This window comes from Ambystoma mexicanum, chromosome 8 (genome assembly GCF_040938575.1).
Source record: "Ambystoma mexicanum isolate Mex_15411 chromosome 8, UKY_AmexF1_1, whole genome shotgun sequence".
NCBI classification, from domain to species: domain Eukaryota; kingdom Metazoa; phylum Chordata; class Amphibia; order Caudata; family Ambystomatidae; genus Ambystoma; species Ambystoma mexicanum.
Window position 1 is genome coordinate 356,777,630 of NC_090929.1, and position 22,397 is coordinate 356,800,026.

The 22,397-nt window shown below is 48.4% G+C and overlaps 1 protein-coding gene and 1 long non-coding RNA gene across 7 annotated transcripts in view; one reads left to right on the forward strand and one right to left on the reverse strand.

Moving 5' to 3' along the window:
• FKBP15 (FKBP prolyl isomerase family member 15) overlaps positions 1-5,897 on the reverse strand; it is a 2,419,492-nt gene extending 2,413,595 nt beyond the window's left edge. For 4 of the 6 annotated variants that reach the window (XM_069609809.1, XM_069609813.1, XM_069609810.1 and 1 more), the window contains exon 1: positions 5,705-5,896. In XM_069609809.1, coding sequence (XP_069465910.1) covers positions 5,705-5,754 — 50 coding nt within the window. In that variant the 5' untranslated portion in view covers positions 5,755-5,896. Of the gene's footprint in view, positions 1-5,704 lie in introns of all 6 variants that reach the window. The other 2 variants (XM_069609812.1, XM_069609811.1) reach the window with 1 other exon arrangement.
• A 10,797-nt stretch (positions 5,898-16,694) lies between these two features.
• Positions 16,695-22,397, forward strand: part of LOC138471937 (uncharacterized) — a 201,988-nt gene continuing 196,285 nt past the window's right edge. The window contains exon 1 of the long non-coding RNA XR_011268537.1: positions 16,695-16,846. This is a non-coding gene — a long non-coding RNA (uncharacterized lncRNA). The remainder of the gene's footprint in view (positions 16,847-22,397) is intronic.

Consider the following 22,397-nt stretch of genomic DNA (forward strand, 5'->3'; position numbering starts at 1 on the left):
TTGATGCTGCTGGACAGCCTGGGTGTTCATTATACTAATTATGCTGACACTGGCGTAACAGGGGTCCGCGCAGCCCCCACGGTGCAGAGGGCCCCACGACCACATGTCCTGGAAGGGGGCCCCGGATTTTTTTTTCTTTTTTTTTTAATTGTTTTTTTTTGTATTCACTCTGTATTTATAAAGAAATTATTTCTGTAACAGGAATAATTTCTTTTGGAAGGCAGAGTGAATACAAAAAGAAACTTGTTTTTTGAAGTACGGCACTACCCACACCCCTTGATATGAAGGCCATAGGCTGGAGGTCTCCATGTGATGGGGTGTGGGAAGCCCTATGACTTCAAAAATAAAATAGTTTATTTTTGAAGTCACTCTGCCTTTATAAAGAAATTATTTCCGTTATTGTTCAGTCCTTAACGGAAATAATTTCTTTATGAAGTCAGAGTGACTTCAAAAATAAACTTTTATTTTTGAAGTATTATGGCTCCCTTCAACGTCATGACGTTTGCGTGTGTGAGTGTATGGCGAAAGCGCACACACAAATGTATGGGTGGGAGCCTGGGTGTGTGTGCCTCTTACGGTAAAAGATGCACACTCAAATATATGGATGACTGGGTGTGCGTGTGTATATATGGTGTGTGTGCTTGTGCTCAGGGGCGCAACAAAACCTAAATTTCAGAGGGCTAACCCTTCAAATGTTGGGAGAGGCGCTAACTTCACGTGTGGTGAGAAGGAGCAAACTTATTTGTATGGGGGCATCGAACTTCTTTACGTATTTTAATGACGCTATTCTAGCGCCACATCAATGTTATAAGCAGTTAACTCTCTCCTTTAAGTCTGAAAGCACCCACTTATGGACTGCTGTGAGAATGACTGGTCTCCTGTTCCCTCTCTACCCTTCCAATCACTCCCCTGGCATGCAAGTACTAAACCCACATCACAATTTCAATTGCCTAAAAAAATTTGACATTTGAATGCAGGTACTAACAGTGAAATGGTGTACATTAGTAATTGCTGGGCCGGGCCCTTGTTAACAGCGAAACCCAGGTGCCATTTAACATCTGTGTCCTTTTCTGTCCGGCAACTGCTCTGTAGGTTAACCAGGTCAAGTCAACATAGATGACAATTTCAGGGGGGGGGGCGGGAGTGCTGAAGCCCAGTTAGCTCAATGGTGTTGCACCACTACTTGTGTTTAATGCCTTGATTACTTATTGGTAATCTTCATTACGCCTAGCCCTTTTTTTCCTCATCCCAGTACTTGTGTATGAGGCTCTTTGCCTCATACACAAGCACTGGGATGAGGTAGAGGTACATGAAGGTAATGCCTGCCTTAGCTAACTGTAATCTTCATTACTCCTAGTCCCACTCTTCCTTATATCAGTACTTACCCATGAGGCAAGGAGCCTCAAACGTTGAGCACTGGGACAAGGAAGAGGGACATGGAGGTAATTCTGGGCCAACTAGCTGATTTTGGAGGTTGGGGTAGGGGATTGGAGGGGGGGGGAAATGTGTAATACATCATAATGGTCTTCCACGTCCATTCTAAGCAGGCCTGATATGAGGTAATAGTAGCTAGAGAGGCATTTTGGTGCAGCCAGTCTAGTCATTCCTCAGTTTGGTATGACTTTTTTAAACTAGGCATTTCTGATAAAGCAGTCCTGCTAAGTGTAACTACCTGGCTAGACTGGCATTTGGGTTCTGCCAGTCTAGCCGTTTCTTACTGCAGCACTGTACATTTTTCTGGGCATCTGTGATAAAATATGATAAGTCATATATAACGTGCCTGTACACAGTGTTTTTAGGCGCAACAAGACAAGGGAAGGAAAACAGGGAGGACAAGACAAATTATCTTTCAGATTGTGCAAGTGCGAGAACGAGAAGTGCAAAGGGAAAGGGGGGGGGGTCGAAGGGAGAGGGGAGGGGAAAACAGGGCAGCAATACTTTAAGTGCAGCCAGAGCAGCACGGCTCTGGGTAGTGCAAGGAGAACAAGGGACTTTAGGGTTACAGTTACAGCCCCTAACTGCGTAGTAGGCCCGGAGGCAGTGTAAGGGTGACTGATCAATAAAGAGCCTGGACTCAGTGACACTGAGGGTAGCCAAGGAACCAGTTGGTACATCAGGCAGGTACGTCAGCAGGGGAGGGAGAGAGAGAAAGCAGAGGAGAAGAGGAACATTTTGAGCTGCTTTCGGAACTTCAGGTGGTCCGGCTCAAGTTTGGGAGGGGCAGGGAGGCCATTCCAGAGGGAGGCACCTGCAGAGGAGAGAGATCTACCCCTTACTCTCTGCCTGGAGCAGCATCTAACCCTTAGGGCTTGAGAATGAAGGTACTTTGGAAGAGAGCATTGGATGTAGTGCATATCCCAGCCCCAGAAAGCCTTGTGCACAATGCAAAGGGTCTTGGACTTGATCCTTGCAGACTACTGGAGCCAGTGGAGAGATTTCATGGCTGGAGAGATACGGTCCATGGGCTTGAGGCCAAGGATAAGTCTTGCAGTCCTGGTCTGGATTAGTTGCAGAGGGCGGAGAGTAGAGGAAGGCAGATTGAGAAAGTGGCTGTTGCAGTAGTCCAACCTAGAGAGAGCCAGGGCTCTGGAGACAAGTGAGAAAGGCAAAAGTCCCTTTGAGGAGGGGCAGTTGGTAGTGGGACTTCTTGGCGACGTCCGAGATGTGAGGAGAGAAAGAGAAAGTGGAGTTGAAGACGATGCCAGGAATGAGCGAGAGAGGAGAGTAGGCTGAGGGCAGCCTGAAGGAAAGCTGAGTGTCATCCGCATAACTCTGAACTTTAGATTAGAAGGTAGAGATCTGGTGGGGCAAAGGGGCCAAGTAGAGGTTGAAAAACCAGGGTGAGAGGATAGAGCCCTGTGGAACGCCACGGGTAGAGAGAGGCGACAGAGTGAAAGGGACTAAGTTGGACCTGGGAGGGGCGGTTCAAGATGAAGGAGGTCAGCCACTACAGGGCCTGATACATGATGCCCAAGTTCTCACAGAGTTGATTGATCAGGATGGCGTGGTTGACAGTGTCGAAAGTTCAAGGAGGATGAGGACAGAAGGAATGCTGGAATCAAGGTTAGAGATCAGATCTTCACAGGTGTTCAGGAGAGCAGTTTCCGTGCCTCTGGCATCTCTTAAGCCAGACTGATGGTCATGGAGAAAACCAAAAGATTCAGTGTGGAGAGTAAGCTGGGAGATGGCCAGCTTTTCCAAAAGTATGGCAGAGGGGAAAGTTCCAATGGCAAAAGAATGATTACAGAAATCAGCCAAGGTTGAAGCAAGGGTGTCAATATGGTCCTTGATGGTTCTGGAGGAGCGGGAGAGAAGCTGTTTCGGCGACACTTCCATAAATGGGACTTGTCTAGAAACCTAGCCCGGTGTTAGAGAGAAAGGAGGAGAGGGAGAGATGGCCAAAGGGGGGCCGAGAGAGGAAGAGGAGCTAGTGTACAGGATGTTCTGAATTTTAGCAGAGAAGCGAGAGGCCAAAGCCATACAGAGGGCCTGTTGAGGGAACAGGAGAGGTAGAGACCGCAACAGGGTTGGCCAGTTCCTTGCAGTTTAAAGAGTTTGGCCGTGTTGTTAGAGGCCGCAGAGATGCAGGCTTGAATGTGTGCTCTCTTCTTGATGAGTCTTATTACTTCGACTGGAATTTTGGTGCAACCAGTCTAGGTATGTCTAAATGTGGCCTTGGATGCTTTACTGTAATGTTATTACGTGTCTACACTGGTCTACATTGTGCAGCCAGTTGGACATGTTATTGTTGCATGGCATTTTTAATAGCAGAGCATTAATGCTCATGTGCACTGTTGGTAACTTGCATGTATTGGATTGGTGTTACCCTACAAAACAATAGCACACACTGTGGCTTTTTAGCCACACGCTCTCAGCAAGTGTGCTGTATATTGCATTAAACACATATTTATATCTTTCTCCTAGTGCAGTATACCCCTTCAGCAGCACGTTCGTATTGCGCAAGTGTGGTAATCTAGGCCGGCCCAGTGTGTGGCGCAACCTGTGATTTGTTGCTGAGTTGGGGGGAGAGAGGCCCCCAGCATGGCTCGCAGGGGGGGCCCCAGATCTTGTGTTACGCCACTGTATGCTGATGACACCGAGGTGGTCCGGAAGCACTCTGGCATCTATGCATAGGATGCAGAGTATGTTGATGTGATCTATGGCTCCATTAGCTAACACCCTTGCCCTGTATACTGATAAAACCGTACTCCTGATTGTTGCTTCTGAGCCTAGGCTAAAAAAACTGCCTGCGGACTATCAGAGCTTTACCATCGCTGATACAATTATCCCAGTGACTAAGAGTGTGAAGACACTTGGTGTCATGTTTAACATTGAACTTAGCATGAAATCTCATGTCGCATATCTCCAGGTTCCTGTGGCTATATTAATAAAATTACTTAGCCATATTCGCCCTTTTGTTTCACCCAAGAATATCTCTCTTCTTGCCGCTGCACTGGTTAACTCGCGCCTGTACTACTTTAACAGTCTGTTACTGGGCGCTTTCCCAGGTTAATATTATAACGCTGCAGGTGATCCAAAATGGTGCAGTTCACACCACTCGTGGACTCGCAAGACGCAATCATGTTACCAAGGTTTTAAAGGCAGCTGCATTGGCTCCTGGAGAAACAGCGCGTTACTCATAAAGTCTTAACGCTGAGTCACAAGCACTTGAATCATGAGTACCGGTCATAGAGCGCACTAGGGTCTACCAACCCACCCACACTCTCAGATCCTCTGATCAGGTGAGACTACACCAACCCAAATTCAGGCTTGAAGGGTATGGTGGCATCACGTTCAATGGCCAAGATCCCATAGCCTGGAATGCTCTGCTGCCTGACCTGAGGAAGATACAAATTCTGACGGATTTAAAAAAAATGATTAAGACACATGCTAGTTATTGTTCTCTCTGTTACTCTCCTTTCCTGTGTCTTATTTTCTGTTGTTAGTCTGGTCTTGCTTTATGTGAGCCCTGAGACCTCAGGGTGTGAGGCGCATTAGAAAAATGTAAATAAATATCAAATGGAGCCAGCCCGTTGCTCATACCCACAGCTCGGAAATGTTCGGATCAGTGGTGTCAGCAGAGCAATGCCACAAGTAGGCGGAGCTCCAATATTATAATTCCTTTTTTGTAGACAAATGTACAAAATTCACATATTGCGAGTGAATTACTAGATGCAAAGTACGGATTACAAAAGATACCGGTTTTGCAGTGAAAATATATTTGTACTTGTGAAAATATTTGTGTGCTCACCTAAAATATACCCCTTCCACCTTTTTTGGATAGGAGCATTACTCTACTCTAAAACATATTTTTACACAGAACTTAGAAAAAGCGTAATAGAAAGTACTTGCATTCCAAAATCTTATAGCTTCCTCAAGTTTCCCGGACTTTAGTAACAGAAAGGGGGGTCGGGGGTGGAAAGGCATGGGGCAATTATGAGAGGTCTGTTGGGGGCAGCAGTAAAGGTGGAGGAGGTTGGGGATGTGTCAGGCTGGGGGCTCCTGTACGCCAAGAAGTCCAGCATGTAACCGTGTGATCTGGTGCTAGGCTCCTTAAACTTCACTGTAATCAGATTGATGCCCGAGCAGTGCCGATTGGTGGCAGTGAACAGGTGAAGGTGGGCGTAGGCTAGAGGCACAGGCTTGGAAAGCGAAAGGGTTAGGATAATACAGGTTAGTAATCTTAAACCACATTATCACTCACCCCCCGGTGGGAGACAGGAAGTCCGTATCGTCTTCGTCTGTCCCGAACATGTTACACAGGACCGGAGCAGCACCAGATTCAAGTCTCTTCCGTAGTCACAAGGCTGGAGCTGTCAGCTGACTACGACTTGGACAGAGAAGCAACTTCAGTGAGGAGGAAAAGAGAGCAAAAGGGGACTGCACTAATTTGCGAAAGAGCACTGACACTTGAGTAGTGAGAGAGAAGCATGGAAACAAAAAAGGGACTCGGAAACAAATAAACGTAGAAAGAAGACTATAGCAGATGATCACGTGCCACAGAGCTACGTGATATCATAGCTTGTCTTTATTTTTGTTTGGCTATTAGATGGGCCTATGGCGAAACTTTTGGCGTCCAGAGTGCTAAAGGATTTGAGGGGGGTACAGCTTGTGGTTTAGTTATTTACCCACCCATTACACTCCCCATGGCCGTGACCCAGGCCATTCCAAGCACACACTGCCAGAGTTGCCACACAGAGGCTCTGGGATACCTATGCAGAGTTGCCATGCAGGGACTCTGCTGGTTACAGGTGGGCAGCATTGCCATGAAGGACTCTGCAGGGCAGGCCCTCTGCCTGAGAGTGGAGCTGGCACAGTGCTGCAAGAAACACACATCAGGCAGGAGTCTTGTGGATCTGACTGATGAGCAGGAAACGGAGAAAAAATATTTTCAATAAGATTTAATCAAATGCAAAAAGGAAATGTTTCTGTTGTGCTTCTTATAATAACTATTTATTAACTTTGAAATCTGTGAAACATCGATATTTACTAGGATTTAGCTCATAGACTGATGTTTTGATCCTAAACTATTAATGAGTTACAGGGAACAAACTTTATTTTCTTTGTGAGTTCAGAAGACATGTATATTAAATGTCTGAACCAATTGATTGTTTTCACCTTTTCCTTTCCTATTTGCATTTGATTGAATCTTATTGTTAATATTTTTCTCTGATGCCTTTATGTATTATGTCACTCTTCATATGTCACTCTTCATGTTATAGTACACTGCAATACTGTAATGTTGTTTAACCATCTGAATAAAAATAAACGACTTTGAAATAGAAGTGAATGCACCACACAATTACATGTGAATGCTTTTTTGCTCCAGGGTATATCTAACGTGATATCCTTGCAGATACACGCCACTTATGAATTCATTTCATACTGAATCTTTAAGTACTTTAACACAGCGGGTCCAGGGGTGGACTAGGAAATAAAAGAGGCCCTGGAAATAATTACCAGGGACCAAAAGAGGCCCTGGAAATAATTTTCAAAGTGGCCCCATATGACACATTTTCAGCAAGCCCAATGCTTTTTCTATGAGAAAATGTGGAAATACTACACAAAAGAGGCCCAGGGTGTAGAGGCCCACCGGGAAATCTCCAGAGTTCCCTATAGGCCAACCACCCCTGAGCGGGTCTATATATATTTGTTGATCACATATGACCCCCACCACCGCTGTATTCAGGGGTGACCCTCTTTAGTTTTAGTATACTTGCACAAATATCAGTTCAGGACAGTCAATACCACAGTTCAGGGGCCAGCAAAGCCGCACCCGCGGGCACCGTGGGCCACATGTGCCTGGTCCATTGATGGTGGGCAGGCAGCAGCACAGTATTGGTGGCAGGGTGTCTGAGGCCACTTGCTTCCCTCCAGCCCCCCAAAACCGGAGGCCTTTCTTCTTCCTGGAGTAGCACCAGCCACTCATCTCCCCCCATGCAGGGGCTGTTGACAGGACGCAGCCAGCATTAGAGGGCGCACAATCACTCATATTGAGCTGCAACCCTCCCGTGCTTGTGCAAAGCCATCCTTTCTCAAACTTCTTGCCGCACGGCACATACCTTTTTACCCTTTCCCTGCAACTGGAGACAATCAAAGATAAAATTGCAGCAGATGCCACGCCATGGCTCTCCCCCAGTCAGGAGCTCTAGAATGGGCAATGCAGCAACTGCATGAGCTGTGCCACGTGTTTTTTGGTGCCAAATGGCGCATATCTCCCTCTCTTCCAGGTCCAAAACAGAGCGCTTTATAAACCATCGACTTTGGCCCAGAAATGCTGCAGGTCTTTGCTTGCCTGTTGCACACACTGGCGGGCGAAAGCACCGACGCAGGAGGCATGGTGGGCACCGCGCCTTAGTGGGGGTTGCCCAGCCAACCTCCTCCCCCTCCTCGGTTACGGGGGGGGCGGGCCACATAAACTGGGGGAAAGCCCAACCCCGGAAGAGCCAGGGAATGTCGCAGGAAGAAGAAGGGCAGGGCAGGGAACAGAGGGAGAGGGAGGCCCTATAAAGGGCAGGCGTACAGGCAACTCACTCTCTCTATCCCTCGGTACCTGCTCTCTCCTGATAACGCATTTTGGTTTTGAAGGCGAAGTTGGAAATCGGGCTGCTGTCGGATTCTAGGCTGGTCGGGGTTCTGCTGTCGGGGCGCAAGGCTGATCGGTTCCAGGAGTGCCACAGAAGTTCGGGAGTGTCGTGTTCGAGAGGAAGCAGTTTGTGGTTCCAGCCGGGAAACTAGGTGATGAGTGCCGGGGGAATGAATAGGTTGCGCGGGCAGGTCACCTTCCCAACCCCCTGCCCCCCTTCGGGCTCTGAGGCACCCTTTCATGCTCGACAGTGCCTCCAATGCGCGGAAGTCATTGGCAAACCAACATGAATCCCCTCACACCCGCCCTCCTGACGCCATTACCCATGCGCCTTAACCTTCAAAACGTCAGAGCTAAAAAAAAAACCAGCACGTCCACCCGTGCAGAAAGAATGTCTGATCAGCAGTCGTCTCTGTAACGAGAACGGCCGCGTGTTAGTTAATACATTCCGGCTACAAATTCAAGACAATACAATGTCTTCAAGTGCACCAGTTACTTACATATTTCGTTAACCAACTATATTCTTCAGGAATTGGTTGGTCCGACTGTATGCCTGCCACTTTCCCATGCAGTCATGTCCGCAGGAGACTAACGCATGCAACTCGGTCTCTGTAATGAGATTGAGCGTGTATAAGTACACTTAAGTTATTCTGCGTGCTATCCTATTTGTATTCCTATTCCATTTCACTTACTTGTAACTAGAATAGCAGCAATCTGCCGGAGCTGAGCGCGTTGACACGCTTCCTCGGCAATGTCTGTAGAAAAGTGTTGTGGCAGCAACCTGTTGCTAAGGCAACCATTGCTTTGTATAGAGCGGCCATTTTAGAATCGAACAAATGACTAGCTTTCCTCACGCTTGTTAGGCAACCATATTGGAACGATGTGGTAATAGATGAAACCTAATGTTGTAATAAAACGGAATTCATTCCAATTATTTAAAAGACGTAACATAATGCTTTTGGACAAAATTTTCCACTTGCTGCAAATTGTGGTAAAATAAAAATTGTCAAAAATTAACAAAAATTAATAAAAATAAAACCACAATAATACAAATAATAATAATAAAAAATAAATAATAAAAATGAATAATGAATAATGAACATAAATATCAAAACCAAACAGAATAAACAAAAATAAAGCTCAAAGATCAATCAAAATGCAAAAAGCATTTCCCTTCCTGTATTCATACTAATGTGCCCAAATATTCACATTTCAGTGTTACTCAACCATAAAACACAATAGAATTGTTCATAAAAAACAGCTCAGATCTAGCTCCTCGTTCATTCCATCTGGAGCGATCGACCCCATCCTTTCTATCCATTGCGCCTCTTTCTGGGCTCTCAATTTCTTCATGTTTCTGTTTTGGCCTTTGGTTGGTATAACTTCCAGAACTGCAAACTTGAGTTGAGCGACAGTGTGTCCACTGTCATGAAAATGTCTTGCTACTGATGATGCTCTGTTGTTAAGTCTGATACATGATTTATGTTCATTAATGCGAACCTGTACTTTGCATGCGGTTTCTCCTACATAATACTGGGCACAAGGGCACTTGATGGCATATATAACGTTCTCTGACAGGCATGTTGCATGATATTTCAACTTAATCTGCTCTCCTGTTCGAGGGTGGGATATGAGTGGTCCTTTCATTATGTTATTGCAGTTTCCACAGCTCATACAGGGGTATGTACCCGGATGCTTATCTTACATTCTCTGTTTGTCTTTTTGCTTCCCATGCGTATCAGCTAGTAAATTTCTTAGATTGTTACTCTTTTGGTAGGCAAAAACAGGTGGGTTCTCAAACAACTCTTTGGTTCTGTTGTCATTCTGCAACACACTCCATCTTTTCAGGATACTGTCCTTGATTTGTCGGCTCTGTATCGAGTACTTAGTGACAAATACCAAGTCTGGACTCTCTTGCTTACGTTTGGTAATTAACAATTGTGCACGATCTCGTGTGTCTGTTTTTTGAAGATCTTCGTCTGGATGCCCTCTTTCCTTAAGTTTTTCATGTAACTTATTAAGTTCCATATCACACTTCCCTGGGTCACTTACAATTCTCTTAATGCGCAGCATTTGCCCTAACGGTAAGTTTCGCAGAATGCTTGGCGGGTGAAAGCTCATCCTGTGAAGCAAATTATTTCTTTCTGTAGGCTTGGTGTATACCGTTGTGGAGATCTTCAAATCCGTGACAATGATCGGTACATCCAGATAATGGACGTTAGGATTGCCTATTTCCATTGTAAACTGCAAACGACTGTCAATGTTGTTTACGAAGATTAGAAAGTTATCTAACTCATCTCTGCTCCCTGCACCCCACCCTGGCGGCCAAAGCCTTGAATACAATATTACAAGCATTTACCTTGTCGAATGTATGGAGAGCCTTACACCTGCAAGCTCAGGGATATTCACACTACACTGCCCCAAATAAATTATATACCAGATTAGATTATTTCTTTACGGGGGAGGAGAAGCTGGGAGAATTCACAATGGTTGAATATAAAGCATGTGTATTGTCAGATCACGCCGCCTATTGGTTATATGGCAGTATCCCCCGCACCCCCGAGAGCATGCATCCCAACATGGAAGCTGAGAAGTGAAGTTCTTAAAGATGCGATATTTAGGGAACACTGAAGAGAGGGGGACAAAGACTATTTTAGGAATAACACGGGTAGTGTAAATACATCGGGCACATTGTGGGAAGCATTCAAGGTGTTGATTAGAGGGATGGCGATAGCCACAGTCAGAAGTATGCAAGCTACAATAGAGAGAGATTTGAGCAGAGCGCAAGCCAAACTAGAGGTCTTGGACGGCATGGGAGACACAACTACGAAACGGGCCCAGGAAGAAGCCCGGCTGCAGCAGGAATGTATGGATCACTGGGTTAGACTAGGTAACTTAACTATAGCAAATACATAGAAAAGCAACATGCAGAAGGAGATAAGCCGGGACGGTTGTTGGCCTGGCTTTATAAAAGGGAGTTTAAGAGGCACTTGATAAGGGAGGTTAAAGGGAGCGATGGAAAAACCTATGTGACGCAAGAAGGTATTCATAAATGTTTTTATCATTACTATAAGGAGCTATATGCAAAGACTTCGACAACACAGCAGGCAGAGATAGATGAGGTGATGGAAGAGTTGGTACTTCCCAAATAAGGAGCAGAGGCAGTGTGTAAGCTAGAAGCACCCATAATGGCGGAAGAACTGGAATCCACCATAAGGGGGTTGCCAGCAGGAAAAGCTCCAGGAGCAGATGGATTACCCAATGAATTCTACAAAGAGTTCATAACAGATGTAGTGTCCCCACTGGTGGAAATGCTCAATCAAGCGCTGGAAATAGGCATGTTGCCAGCGTCACTAAGAAAATCTTTAATTGCCCCATTACTAAAGCCCAACAAGCCTGGGGATGACTGTGGTTCATATAGGCCTTTATTGTTGCTTAATCAAGATGGGGAGATACCACAGCCAATAGGCTCAAGCTGGAAATAGCAAAACGTATTCACCTGGACCAGTCTGGATATGTCGCAAATAGGAATATAACATGTAACATTAGGAGGTTGCAACATATCATAGATTTGGTAAGGTGGCCATGGCTGCTAGCAGCGCTGAAAGGCAGTGGAGTAATTTTGGTGAAAATGTTGGGAGGGACATGACATCTGAAGAAAAGGTGCCCCAGCCAAATGAATGGGGACAAAATAGTGTGCCATGAAAGTTGGGGGGGACAAACACCCCCGTCCCCCTAAAATTCCACCCATGCTGAAAGGCTTTGGTATGGGGCCAACATACATAAAGTATGCGCAGCTTCTCTACAGGAGTCCGATGGCCAGGGTTAAGACCGGTAGGTGTGTTTCTAATCAGTGGCAGTTAAGTAAAGGTACCAGGCAAGGTGGTCCATGGTCCTCTAGGCAATTTATACTAGTCTTGGAGCCGCTTGTAATATATCTTTGTAAAGAATATCGAGACACTGGAATAACTATACAGGGAATAACCATCTGCTCTCCCTGTACACCGATGATATTCTCCTATACTTACAACATCCTGAAATCAATCTACAGTATACTCTAGATGTGTTGGAACGTTATGCAGCACTATCAGGTATTACAGTAAACGCTCAGAAGTCATGCTTGTTCCCCTTAGCAGGTTACAAAGGGAAAACCCGAGACAGGCTGTCAATACGGCCGATTAAATGGGAGATAACCACATGCAGATATTTAGGGGTAGATATTTATCACGACCCTAAAACTGAACATTTGCAAAACACAGCGAAAGCAGTGGACAAAATAGAGGGATCTGTGGTTTTTGGGGAAGGCTGCTGGTTTCACTGATGGGAAGAGTGGCACTGTTAAAGATGATGGTGCTGCCAAGGCTGCTCCACTTTTTCACAAATGTGCTATACGATATACCCAGAGGCTTCTTTCGGAGATTAGATACAATATGTCATTAGTGTAGCTAAAAGGCGAAGATTCGCAGCTTAGATTGAAAATAAGGAAATACTGGGAACCATTGGGTGTGGCGACGGTGGGCGATCTACTGCAGGAGGTTAAATGGAAGGACCTTGTCACACTCGCCTCTGAAACAGACATACACGCTGGTTAGTATATCACACATGTGGCACTACTTCAGAGGGTGCAGAGTAGATGGCTTGTCCCTGACGGGATATTGCAAGAGGATGAGACCATAGAAACATTGTATAACATCTCAGAAGGGGGAAACAAGGTGTCACGGCTATATGATCTGTTAATGCCAAGACCAGGGGATGTGATGGCGTAGACCAGGCGCAGATGGGAAACAAACTTGCATGAGCAACTGACTGATGTGTCCTGAGGCAGAGCTCTAACGTACCATAAAAAGGTTTCTAGAAACACAAAGCTCCACCTGATCCAACTGTATGTCACCCATAGGGCGTACTTGACACCGGGGAAGATTGCCAAATTTAGCAGAGAGACGAGGCAGGTTTGTCCAAAATGTGGAACAATTGATGCTGATTTACTACACATGTTTCGGGCATATACAGAGATTAGGCATTTTTGGGAGGAGACGGCTCGGCCCTTGCCACACCAGGTATCATTTTGGATGTAAGTGCCCCAGCGGCTTGCATGTTAGGTATTTTCGCACACCTGAAGCGGGCGAGACATGTCAGAAAATTAAAGGACCTAGCATATGTTTTGGCAAAATGTAGAATCGCTATGGGGTGGAAAGCACGCAAGGGACCGGTGATGGGACTATGGTGGAGGGACCTTCAGAAATGGGCAAGGGCGGAAATGGTAGCGTGGCAGGAAGCAGCACGCATTGGGCAAGAGAAACAGAGTGCATCCCTAGATGCCTGGAAGCAATTGGTACAAGACTTGTCAGTGTCGATGCATGAAGAGGCTCGGGAGGGGGCTGTCTCTCCTGGGATGTGAAAGGTTTATAGCAATGTATAGTTTGTGACAGATGGTTGAATAGAATGCAGTACAAGGGGTGAGATAGGCTGGAGTTGGGGGGGGGATTTGGGGAAGTAGGTAGACGGACATTATTGATGTTATAGATCATTGATTGATGTCTGTAAGTTATACTGTTGTTAAAAATCAATAATAATTGTTCAAAAAAGTATAATAACAGTGGGGCCACTCTTTTCTTCTTTTGCCCAGCGGGGCAGCAGCATCACAGGCCACAGCAGCCAAGCACTGCAGACACCTGGCACACCTCAGGGACAAAGCACCTTGATGTCACTGTTACGTCTGGACCCCCAGGGCACAGGCACACGGTTGATGGGGGCACCCATCATGCACCCTGTTAGCAGGTGGTCACAAATGCGCATATGGGGCACCCAGGCCATTCCATCACACACTGCCAGAGTTGCCACGCAGGGGCTTTGGGACACTTATGCTGAGTTGCCACATAGGGGATCTGCTGGATACAGGTGGGCAGCATTGCCTCGCAGGGGCACTGACATGAAGGGCTCTGCAGGGCAGGCCATCTGCCTGAGAGCAGCACTGGTGCAGCGCTGCAAGAAACACACATCAGGCATGAGTCTGGTGGATCTGACTGATGCCCTTTTATTACATTGGTCACATGGTCACAGAAATGTGACATCAGCACCAGCCCTTAGCAAGAACTCGTTATTCCTTTAAGGGGCATAACATCACAAATCATACTATACCCTACCTTTGCGAATAGAGCACATTAGGGAAAGGCAAAACACAAATGAAATAAGAAAGGCGCTAGGGGGTATTGTGGTGAAAATATCATATTGCAGGCTGCACATTGCAATTTACAGCTCATATTAACGGCAATGTGCGCAGCTGACTGCAGTTTACAACAGAAAATTCATCGCACTGTGGTGCATCGTGGAACTGCTGCGTGCTGCGGTACCCTAGCAGCAATCCTCCTGGCCCACACTCCGGGTGGCGTGTGGAGTCAGGCATTACCTCCATGTCTGCTCTTCCTCGTTCCAGTACTTAATCCATGATGCCCTGCCTCCGACACAGGACCTTCTTCTATTTATTTTCTTCTGTATAACTCCTCCCCTTAATCCTCAGCTTCCAGTTTAATTTTCATGCATCCAGCAGGTTGTCTTTTCCCGGTGCGGGGCATCACGGAGCTCCATTTGCTGGCCCCCTGAAGGGACTGAGTGGCAGGGAGTCGGTTCTCCTAAAGGTGCAGCGTGTTCCCAGTTCTCCTGCGGGGCTTGGGCTCCATTTGAGCGTGGAGCCTCTCCTGGTCTTGTGCGGGGCATCGTGGCTGGCGTGTGAGGCGTCACCGCCTGGGGTCCTACGGAAAGCGGGGTGACTGTGCTGTTGGTTGCTTTTTTTCTGGCCCTGTCAGAGCTGGTTTCCCTCCCTAATGGAACTTCGTTCCCAGGAGCTTTGGTTGATTCCGATGTGGCCTTGTTCCCTGCAGGCGGGTCTGTGGTTTGGGGTCAGGCAGATTCAATGGGCGGTTTGGCTATTGCACGGTCTTGGTTGGTCTCCCATGGTTTTTCGGGTCCTGTGGTTGAGTCTAACCTTAATGCTCGAAGGCCTTCTACTCTGAAGGCATATGCCAGGCACTGGGGCCACTTTCAGGCTTGGTGTGGGCGATCTGGGTGGGGAAGTTTCTTCAGGGTCTCTCTGCTTCCCGTCCTTATACCTATAAGGGCCTTCCCCCTTGGGATCTCCCTCTAGTCTTAAGGTTCCTTCAGGGGACTTCCTTTGAGCCCTTGTCGGAAATTGATATCAAGCATCTTACTCTGAAGACTGCTTTCCTGATTGCTATCACGTCTGCCCGTAGGCAGGGGTAGGTTGGGGCTCTGTTGTGTCGACCCCCTTTCTTGAGAGTTCTGCCAGACTCTGTGGTATTGCAATGTGATCCAAAGTTTCTGCCTAAAGTTGTGTGTCGGTTTCACACTTCTCAGGATCTGGTTCTTCCTGCGTTTTTCCAGTATCCGCAGACGCCGGACGAGGTGGCTTGGCATGCCATTGATGTGCGGCGGGTGGTTCTGGAATATTTGGCTCAGACGGCCCCTTTCCGGCAGTCTCATAGTCCAGACATGTCAACATTGTGGAACCCCTGAGAGGGAGATTTCACTACAGAAATCGGGAGAATGCAGTTTTCCCATAAGACTGCATTGGCGATATAATGATTTTAGGTGGGAGACAGTTAAAAATAGCATCATTTTTAACTGAAAAATCGGGAGTCTTCCGCCTAAATCGGGAGGGTTGGCATGTATGCATAGTCTCTTGGTTACTTTTGGCCCTGCTGGTGTGGGCGGAAGGCCTCTGTGGTTTCCATTAGCCGGTGGATCCGTACTGTTGTCTCCATGGCTTATGTGTCTTCTGGCCTGTCTGTACCTGACCACATTCAGGGTTGCTCTACTAGGGGTTTGGCTGCTTCCTGGGCGGATTCTCTGGGGTTTTATCTACAGGAGATTTGTAGGGTTGCCACCTGGGTGGATTAGAGTATCTTTGTCGACCACTATCGGTTGAATGTCACCCAATCCGGGAGTGGTTCCTTCAGGGTTGGTGTTTTGTCTGTTGGGATGTGATTTTTGGAGTCAATAAAGATGTGCTTTTTGTTGCTGCGCTTCTGTCTCTGTGTCTCATTGGGACCTCTCCCCGTTGCTGCTATGGTATGCCTCATGAAGTAAGTACTGGGAGGAGGAAGAGTGGATGTGGAGATAATGCCCTGATTACTAAGCTGTAATCTTCATTACTCATAGTCATACTCTTCCTCGTCACAGTACTGACGACCCTCCTCTCCCTCCGTAAGGGTAGTCCGATGCTCCAGCTTTAATATGTTAATCTGGAAGCTGGGGTTAAGGGGAGGAGTTATACAGAAGAAAATAAATAGAAGAAGGTCCTGTGTCGGAGGCAGGGGCCTCATGAAGCAAGTACAGTGACGATGAAGAGTATGACTAGGAGCAATGAAGATTGCCGGTAAGTAAGCATCATGAAAGGCCGGCAATGCCCACTCCCTAGAGAGGCCAGTAGGTCTTTGGTGGTCTGTTAGTTACGTATCCGGAAAAAACACACTGCACACTTTATAAACTAGCGAGGGTTGCCAGAGCAACGGCGCAACGCTAGCAAAACTGTGCGTTTCAGGCCTCGGTTTAGCCACAGAGTGACTTTTTTTTCTTAACTATGCCTAGCCAGAGCGAGGTGTGGTACGCAGGTTTCTTCCGGAGAACGTGTCGCCCTTGGCCTCTGGTGTCCGTGGCGGGTGGGCGTGGCTAGGGTGAGTACAGACATTCACCAACCGGCAGAAAGATTGAGGGCAACTGGGAGGCACCGGGCAGGAATAAAGGGTAAGTAATCGAGCGAGGATCTTTAATGCTGATTTGGTGTTTGCTGATGGAAAAGATCTATTGCTTTGGGAGTCGGCAACAGTGTTCGCTGTCCTCATGTGACCCTAATTTTACACAACATTTAGGTTAACATTTTCCTGCTTGGACCTTCAAACATGCCTGAGACAGTCCCAAAAAAAATAATAATATAAAGATGGATCAGCGTTTTGTGGCTTACAGGACCATAGATACAACTTTGGAAAGTTGAGAGCAGGGAGTGTATATAGCCTTTAAAGCATAATGCAATAAGGGCATGGGAAGGTGGCTTCTGGTTAGTTGCGGTGAAGGGGCAGTGACAGCAAATGCACCAGTATATGGAAGGAGGGGACCAGCACTGAGGACAGAGTAAGGGCAACGGGCACATTTTATGCAGTGGATGAAAGGGCGAGGCTGGTGGTGCTTGCCAGAAATAAGGGGATTGATTAACTGTGGGGTTTACCCTACATGACAATAACGTTATGGACCATTAAACACCCCTTGCCTTATGCCGTGTAACTGCGACCTGGAATGTTCAGAAAATACATGGGAATTATTGGGATGGATGTGGGAGGATATTCCAGTTGGGTAATGACGCAGGTGTTATATCCTCTAGGTGAGACTTAAGCAGAAAAATTATGCAGAGATTTTGTATTCAGTTCCACACAATACCCGTTATTACTTTTTAGTAAAATGAACACATGATGGAGGAAAAAAAAAACTACAACTCTGGAAAGGTTTTCCATCTAGTAGAACAACCAAATGTATAAGAAACGGGGCTTTAAGAGGCACGGCCAAGGGCAGAGCCCTGACCCTCTCCAAAAGCTTTTTTGGAGCCGGGGCGCACTCATGTTTGCAGGGTGTTATGTCGTGCGTTTTGCCGGAGGCCCAGCACGAGGGGCTGGCTCCGGTCCAAGAGGCCGCATGGCCTGGAGCGCGGCCTGGGCAGGGGAGATCAAGAAAAGAGACACACACACGCTGGCTCAGCTTCGCCCGGAACTGCCTCCCACTCAGGGGGCGGGGCTTTTATTAACTTGCCCTACGTCACCGCGCTGCGGGACGTAGGGCGGATATAACATTCCTCCTTTATTTCAACATGACCTAAACAACATAAACATAAGCCGCATGCTCAACTATAAAACTTCTGCCACTGCTGGGGAAATTAGCATACATAGTCATTCAGCCTCGCAGGCGGTCTCGTGGTCTTTCTCAGGCTGTACCGCTTCGCTTGGGGGCTGTCCCCGCTCGGCTCGTCAGTCTGCTCACCTTCGTTACATGTGTCCTCACTGCTGGGTAGTCTCGGTGATTGCCAGCTGCAATCCCCCGCAGATTCTTCCTGGGGGTCTTGCGCCGGCACGTCGCTGCTTTGTTGCTCGTTGTCGTCGTGATGTCCTTCGCCATCCGTCCAGAGTTGCTGGGGCACGGGCTTGAACCAGGAAGCGTTCCTTGTTACTTCCCGACCTCCCCGTGTGACCGTTATCATGGTCCCACGCCGGTTTCTGATAGTCCATGGCAGTTCGTCATACCTGGTGTCCATCTTGGATTTTGTGGGATTTCGCAACATGATGACTTGGTCGCCCACTCTGTGGTTGGAGGGCCTTGCTCCTCTCTTGGCGCTCATGTGAGCATTGGCACATGTTCTCCTCGTTTCCACACGTGCATGGTCGATGTCGTCAGGGGTTCTGCTTGGATGATGGGGAATCGACGAGTTGATGACAGTTCCGAACATAAGGTCAGCAGGTGGTATGCCCGTGGTGCTGTGGGGGGTGACCCGATAGTTCCTTAGGAACCGGAACAGGTCGATCCTCCACGGGCTGGCGTTTGCCTTTGATACTCGGAGTACCTTGTTGATAGTTCTCATGAAACGCTCGACGTCCCCATTAGCTTGCGGCCACCTTGGCATGATATGGTGGTATTTGATGCCCAGTTCCTGTAGGTATGACTTGAATTCCTCCCCTGTGAATGGGGGTCCATTGTCACTCTTAATGGTCGTGGGCAGCCCATGGGTGGCAAACATCTTTTCTATCACCGGGATGACCACCTCCGCGGCGGTGGACTCCAGTATCTCGACCTCTGGATATCGTGAGTGGTCATCGATTGCCACCAGTAGGTGTAGACCCTCTCTGATTTTGCAAAAGTCAATGCTGATCGCTTCCCATCGTGCCCGGCCACGCTCGGCCGATAGGATCGGTTCTGGGTCTGGGGGTCCACTCGTTATTTGGCAGGGTAGACATGTGTTCACTAAGTCCTCCACTCGATCGTCAATGTGAGGGAACCAAACCCTGTGTCGGATCCGTGTCTTTGTCCTCGCAAGCCCTTGGTGTCCTTCATGCGCTAGGGCAACTATCCTGTCTTGCAGCCTTGGGGGTATGATGATGCGGTCACCCCTTAGCAGGAGCCCTCCCTCAGTGATCGAGAGGTCTTGTCGAACCGTGAACATGCCTGCTAGGAACGCCTTAGCCCCCTCGGTTCTGTTGCGTGTATGCGACATGAAGTCTTTCCAGTTGCCTGACAGGATGGCATCTTTTACCAGATCGCAACATGGGTCATTCTGGGTTTCTGTTGTAATGTCCTCGATGTTTATCGCTTTGGGCCTCATGGTGTGGACCACTTGACAGATGTGCTCCTCCGTTTCTTCGGCGACTAACACTTCCTGCTGGGTGGCTGGTCGTGGGTGTCTCGACAGGAAGTCCGCGGGGTTGCCGCTGCCCGGTTGGTAGACAAGTTCGAAATCATATTGCTGGAGGTGTAGCAGCCACTTGGTGATTCTGGCTGGTGGGTGTGCCGATGACCCAATGAAGATTGGTAGCAGGGGCTTGTGGTCGGTGATCGCCGTGAACTTGCGCCCATATAGGTACATGTGGAAGTGTCGACATCCCCATAGAACGGCAATTGCCTCCTTTTCTATGTGGGAGTACCTTTGTTCCGTTGCTGTGAGCGCCCTGGATGCATAAGCAATCGACCTTTTTGTACCCTCTTTCGTGACCTGCATCAAGATTGCTCCGAGTCCGACTGGGCTGGCATCCACAAATAGTTCTGTCGGGAGGTCCGTGTCGTAGTAGGCCATCTTGGTATCCGTTGACAGGGAGTCTTTTATGCTCTCAAATGCCTCCTGGCATTCGGGTCCCCAGTCCCACTTGATGCTGGCCTTTGTTAGCTCCCGCAGTGGTTCGGATAGTGTTGCTAAGTTCCGAATGAATCTGCCACAGTAAGTGGCCATACCCAGGAAACTGCGCACCTCGGTGGGAGTCGTGGGGGGGCTGGCAGCTTGTATGTCCGCCACTTTCTGGGGATCAGGCGATATGCCGGTGCGGTCGAACCGGTATCCAAAAAACGTTATTTCTGGTTTTAGGAATTGGCACTTCTCTCGATGGATTGTGAGTCCGGCGCTTTCCAACCTGCCCAGTAGTGCCTTCAGTCTCACGATGTGTTCCTTGATGTCCGGTGCATGTATCAGGATGTCATCGCTCACGTTCAGTACCCCTGGTATGCCTCTGATGACCTCCTGGATGGTTTGTTGAAAAACCTCCGCGGCCGACGATATGCCGAAACTCAGGCGCTTGTACCTCCTCAGGCCCAAGTGGGTTGAGAACGTGGTGATGTAGCGCGATTCTCTGTGTAGCTTCAGCTGGTGGTACCCCGCCTTTAGGTCTACCTTCGAGAACACACACGATCCCGTGAGGTCAGTGATGATTTCATCGATTGTCGGCGTTATGTGTCGCTCTCTCTTTATGGCTGCATTGGGCAGGCGCATGTCAATGCAGATCCGAACTTTCCCTGGCTGTTTGGGCTTCCGGGTGACCACCATCGGGGAAACCCACGGTGTTGGTCCCGTGACTTCTTCAATAATACCAGCGGCTTCGAGTGACCTTAACTCCTTCTCGACTTGTTCCCTCATGTGGAAAGGTGTCCGTCGGTGTCTTACTGCGCGTGGTTGCACTGACTGATCAATATGTAGTTTGATGGTCTTTCCTTTGAGACAGCCTATCCCCCTCTGTAGCATGGGGTGTTGCCTGAGAAAGTTCTCGACCTCGGATGTGTCGTCAACGTGGCATATGAATTTTACCACGCCCAGGTCTTCAGCCGCATCTCCGCTCAACAGGCTTTCAATTCCCGCCTTGACGACATAGATCTTCGACCACAACTTCTGTTCGCCATGCTCAAGCGTGGTGCGGAACCTCCCGATGACTGGTAGAGGTTTCCGACTGCCGTAGGCAAATAGTCGAGTGTCTGTGGATGTTAGCTCGGGTCGTGGAGCGAGGGTTCGGAAAACGGTGGTTGGCATGACGTTTACCGAAGCCCCCGTGTCGATGGTCATTTGTATGTCCTGGCCTTGTATGTTGACCATGCATTTTCGTCACCTGGCGGTTCTTTTCGACTGTGCTGGCCCTTGGTTTAGTGTCGATACTAAGTACACCTTTCGGCCCTTTCCTTCATTCTCCGTGCCTGCTGTTTGTCGTAGGGCTGAGAGATCATCTCCTTCTTCTTCCGTCGAGGAGTTGACTACAGCTACCCTCCTCGCGCTGGCTTGTTTCTTTTTCTTCGATGACCCTTTCTCCTGGGATCCTTGCGGGGGCTGCAGTGGCGTGTTCACGGATCTGCACACTTTCGCGTAGTGATCCTTCCGGCCACATGCTCCGCACGTGGTGCCTTGCGCCGGGCAGTTTCGCCTTCCGTGCCTTTGGCCACCACACCATCCACATTCAGTTGGTCCTGGTGCTCGAGGCTGCCACCTGTTCTGGGTGTAACCGCTGCCATATTCGCTCCTCGTTGATTGTCTGTCCGAGATTTGAGCCACCATCGCTGTGGACAGTGACGGCTGGAGTTTTTGTAGGGTCACTTCCATGTTGGCGGCCCTGGAGTGGGCAAGCTCCCGCTGTCGGCCCAGTTCCAGGATGCGCTGTAGAGGGATGCCCTTTTCACTGAGCACGAGACGCCTCAGCTTCTCCGAGTGAATTCCATTTATGATTTGCCTCCTAATCTCCCTTTCAGTGTTCGTAAACTCACACGACATGGCCAGCTTCCTCAGCCTCGTGTGGTAGGCGTCGAGAGTCTCGTCGGTGGCCTGGATGGTCGTGCAGAAGATAAAGGTTTCATAGTCCGGATTTAGTTGCGGGAGAAAATGTGCTGTTAGAGCGTCCTTCGCACTCTGGTATGCATCTTGGCCGTCGTCCACATCCAGGGAGTTAAAGATGCGCAGCACCTCTTCGCCCACACTGAGGAGTAGATGAGCCTTCATTTTTCTGGATGACGTGACGTCCTTACATTCCATGGCCATCTCGAACTTCTGTAGCCATAGCTGCCATCTGGGCCCACTGGACGATGGGTCAGTGAATGGGTCGAATGGTTGGATCAACGTCGACGAACTTCCTTGCGTGCGAGGCGGTGGTGACGCCATGGACAGGTTTGCCGCCATTCTGGACGGTGTGGAAGGTCCAGGGGTAGATAGCCCAGTCGCCATGGTGTTGCGTGCGCTCGGTCGCCGAGTGTCTGCCCTTCGGGTTCGTGCGTGCCCTGTGGTGATGCAGCGTCCTAC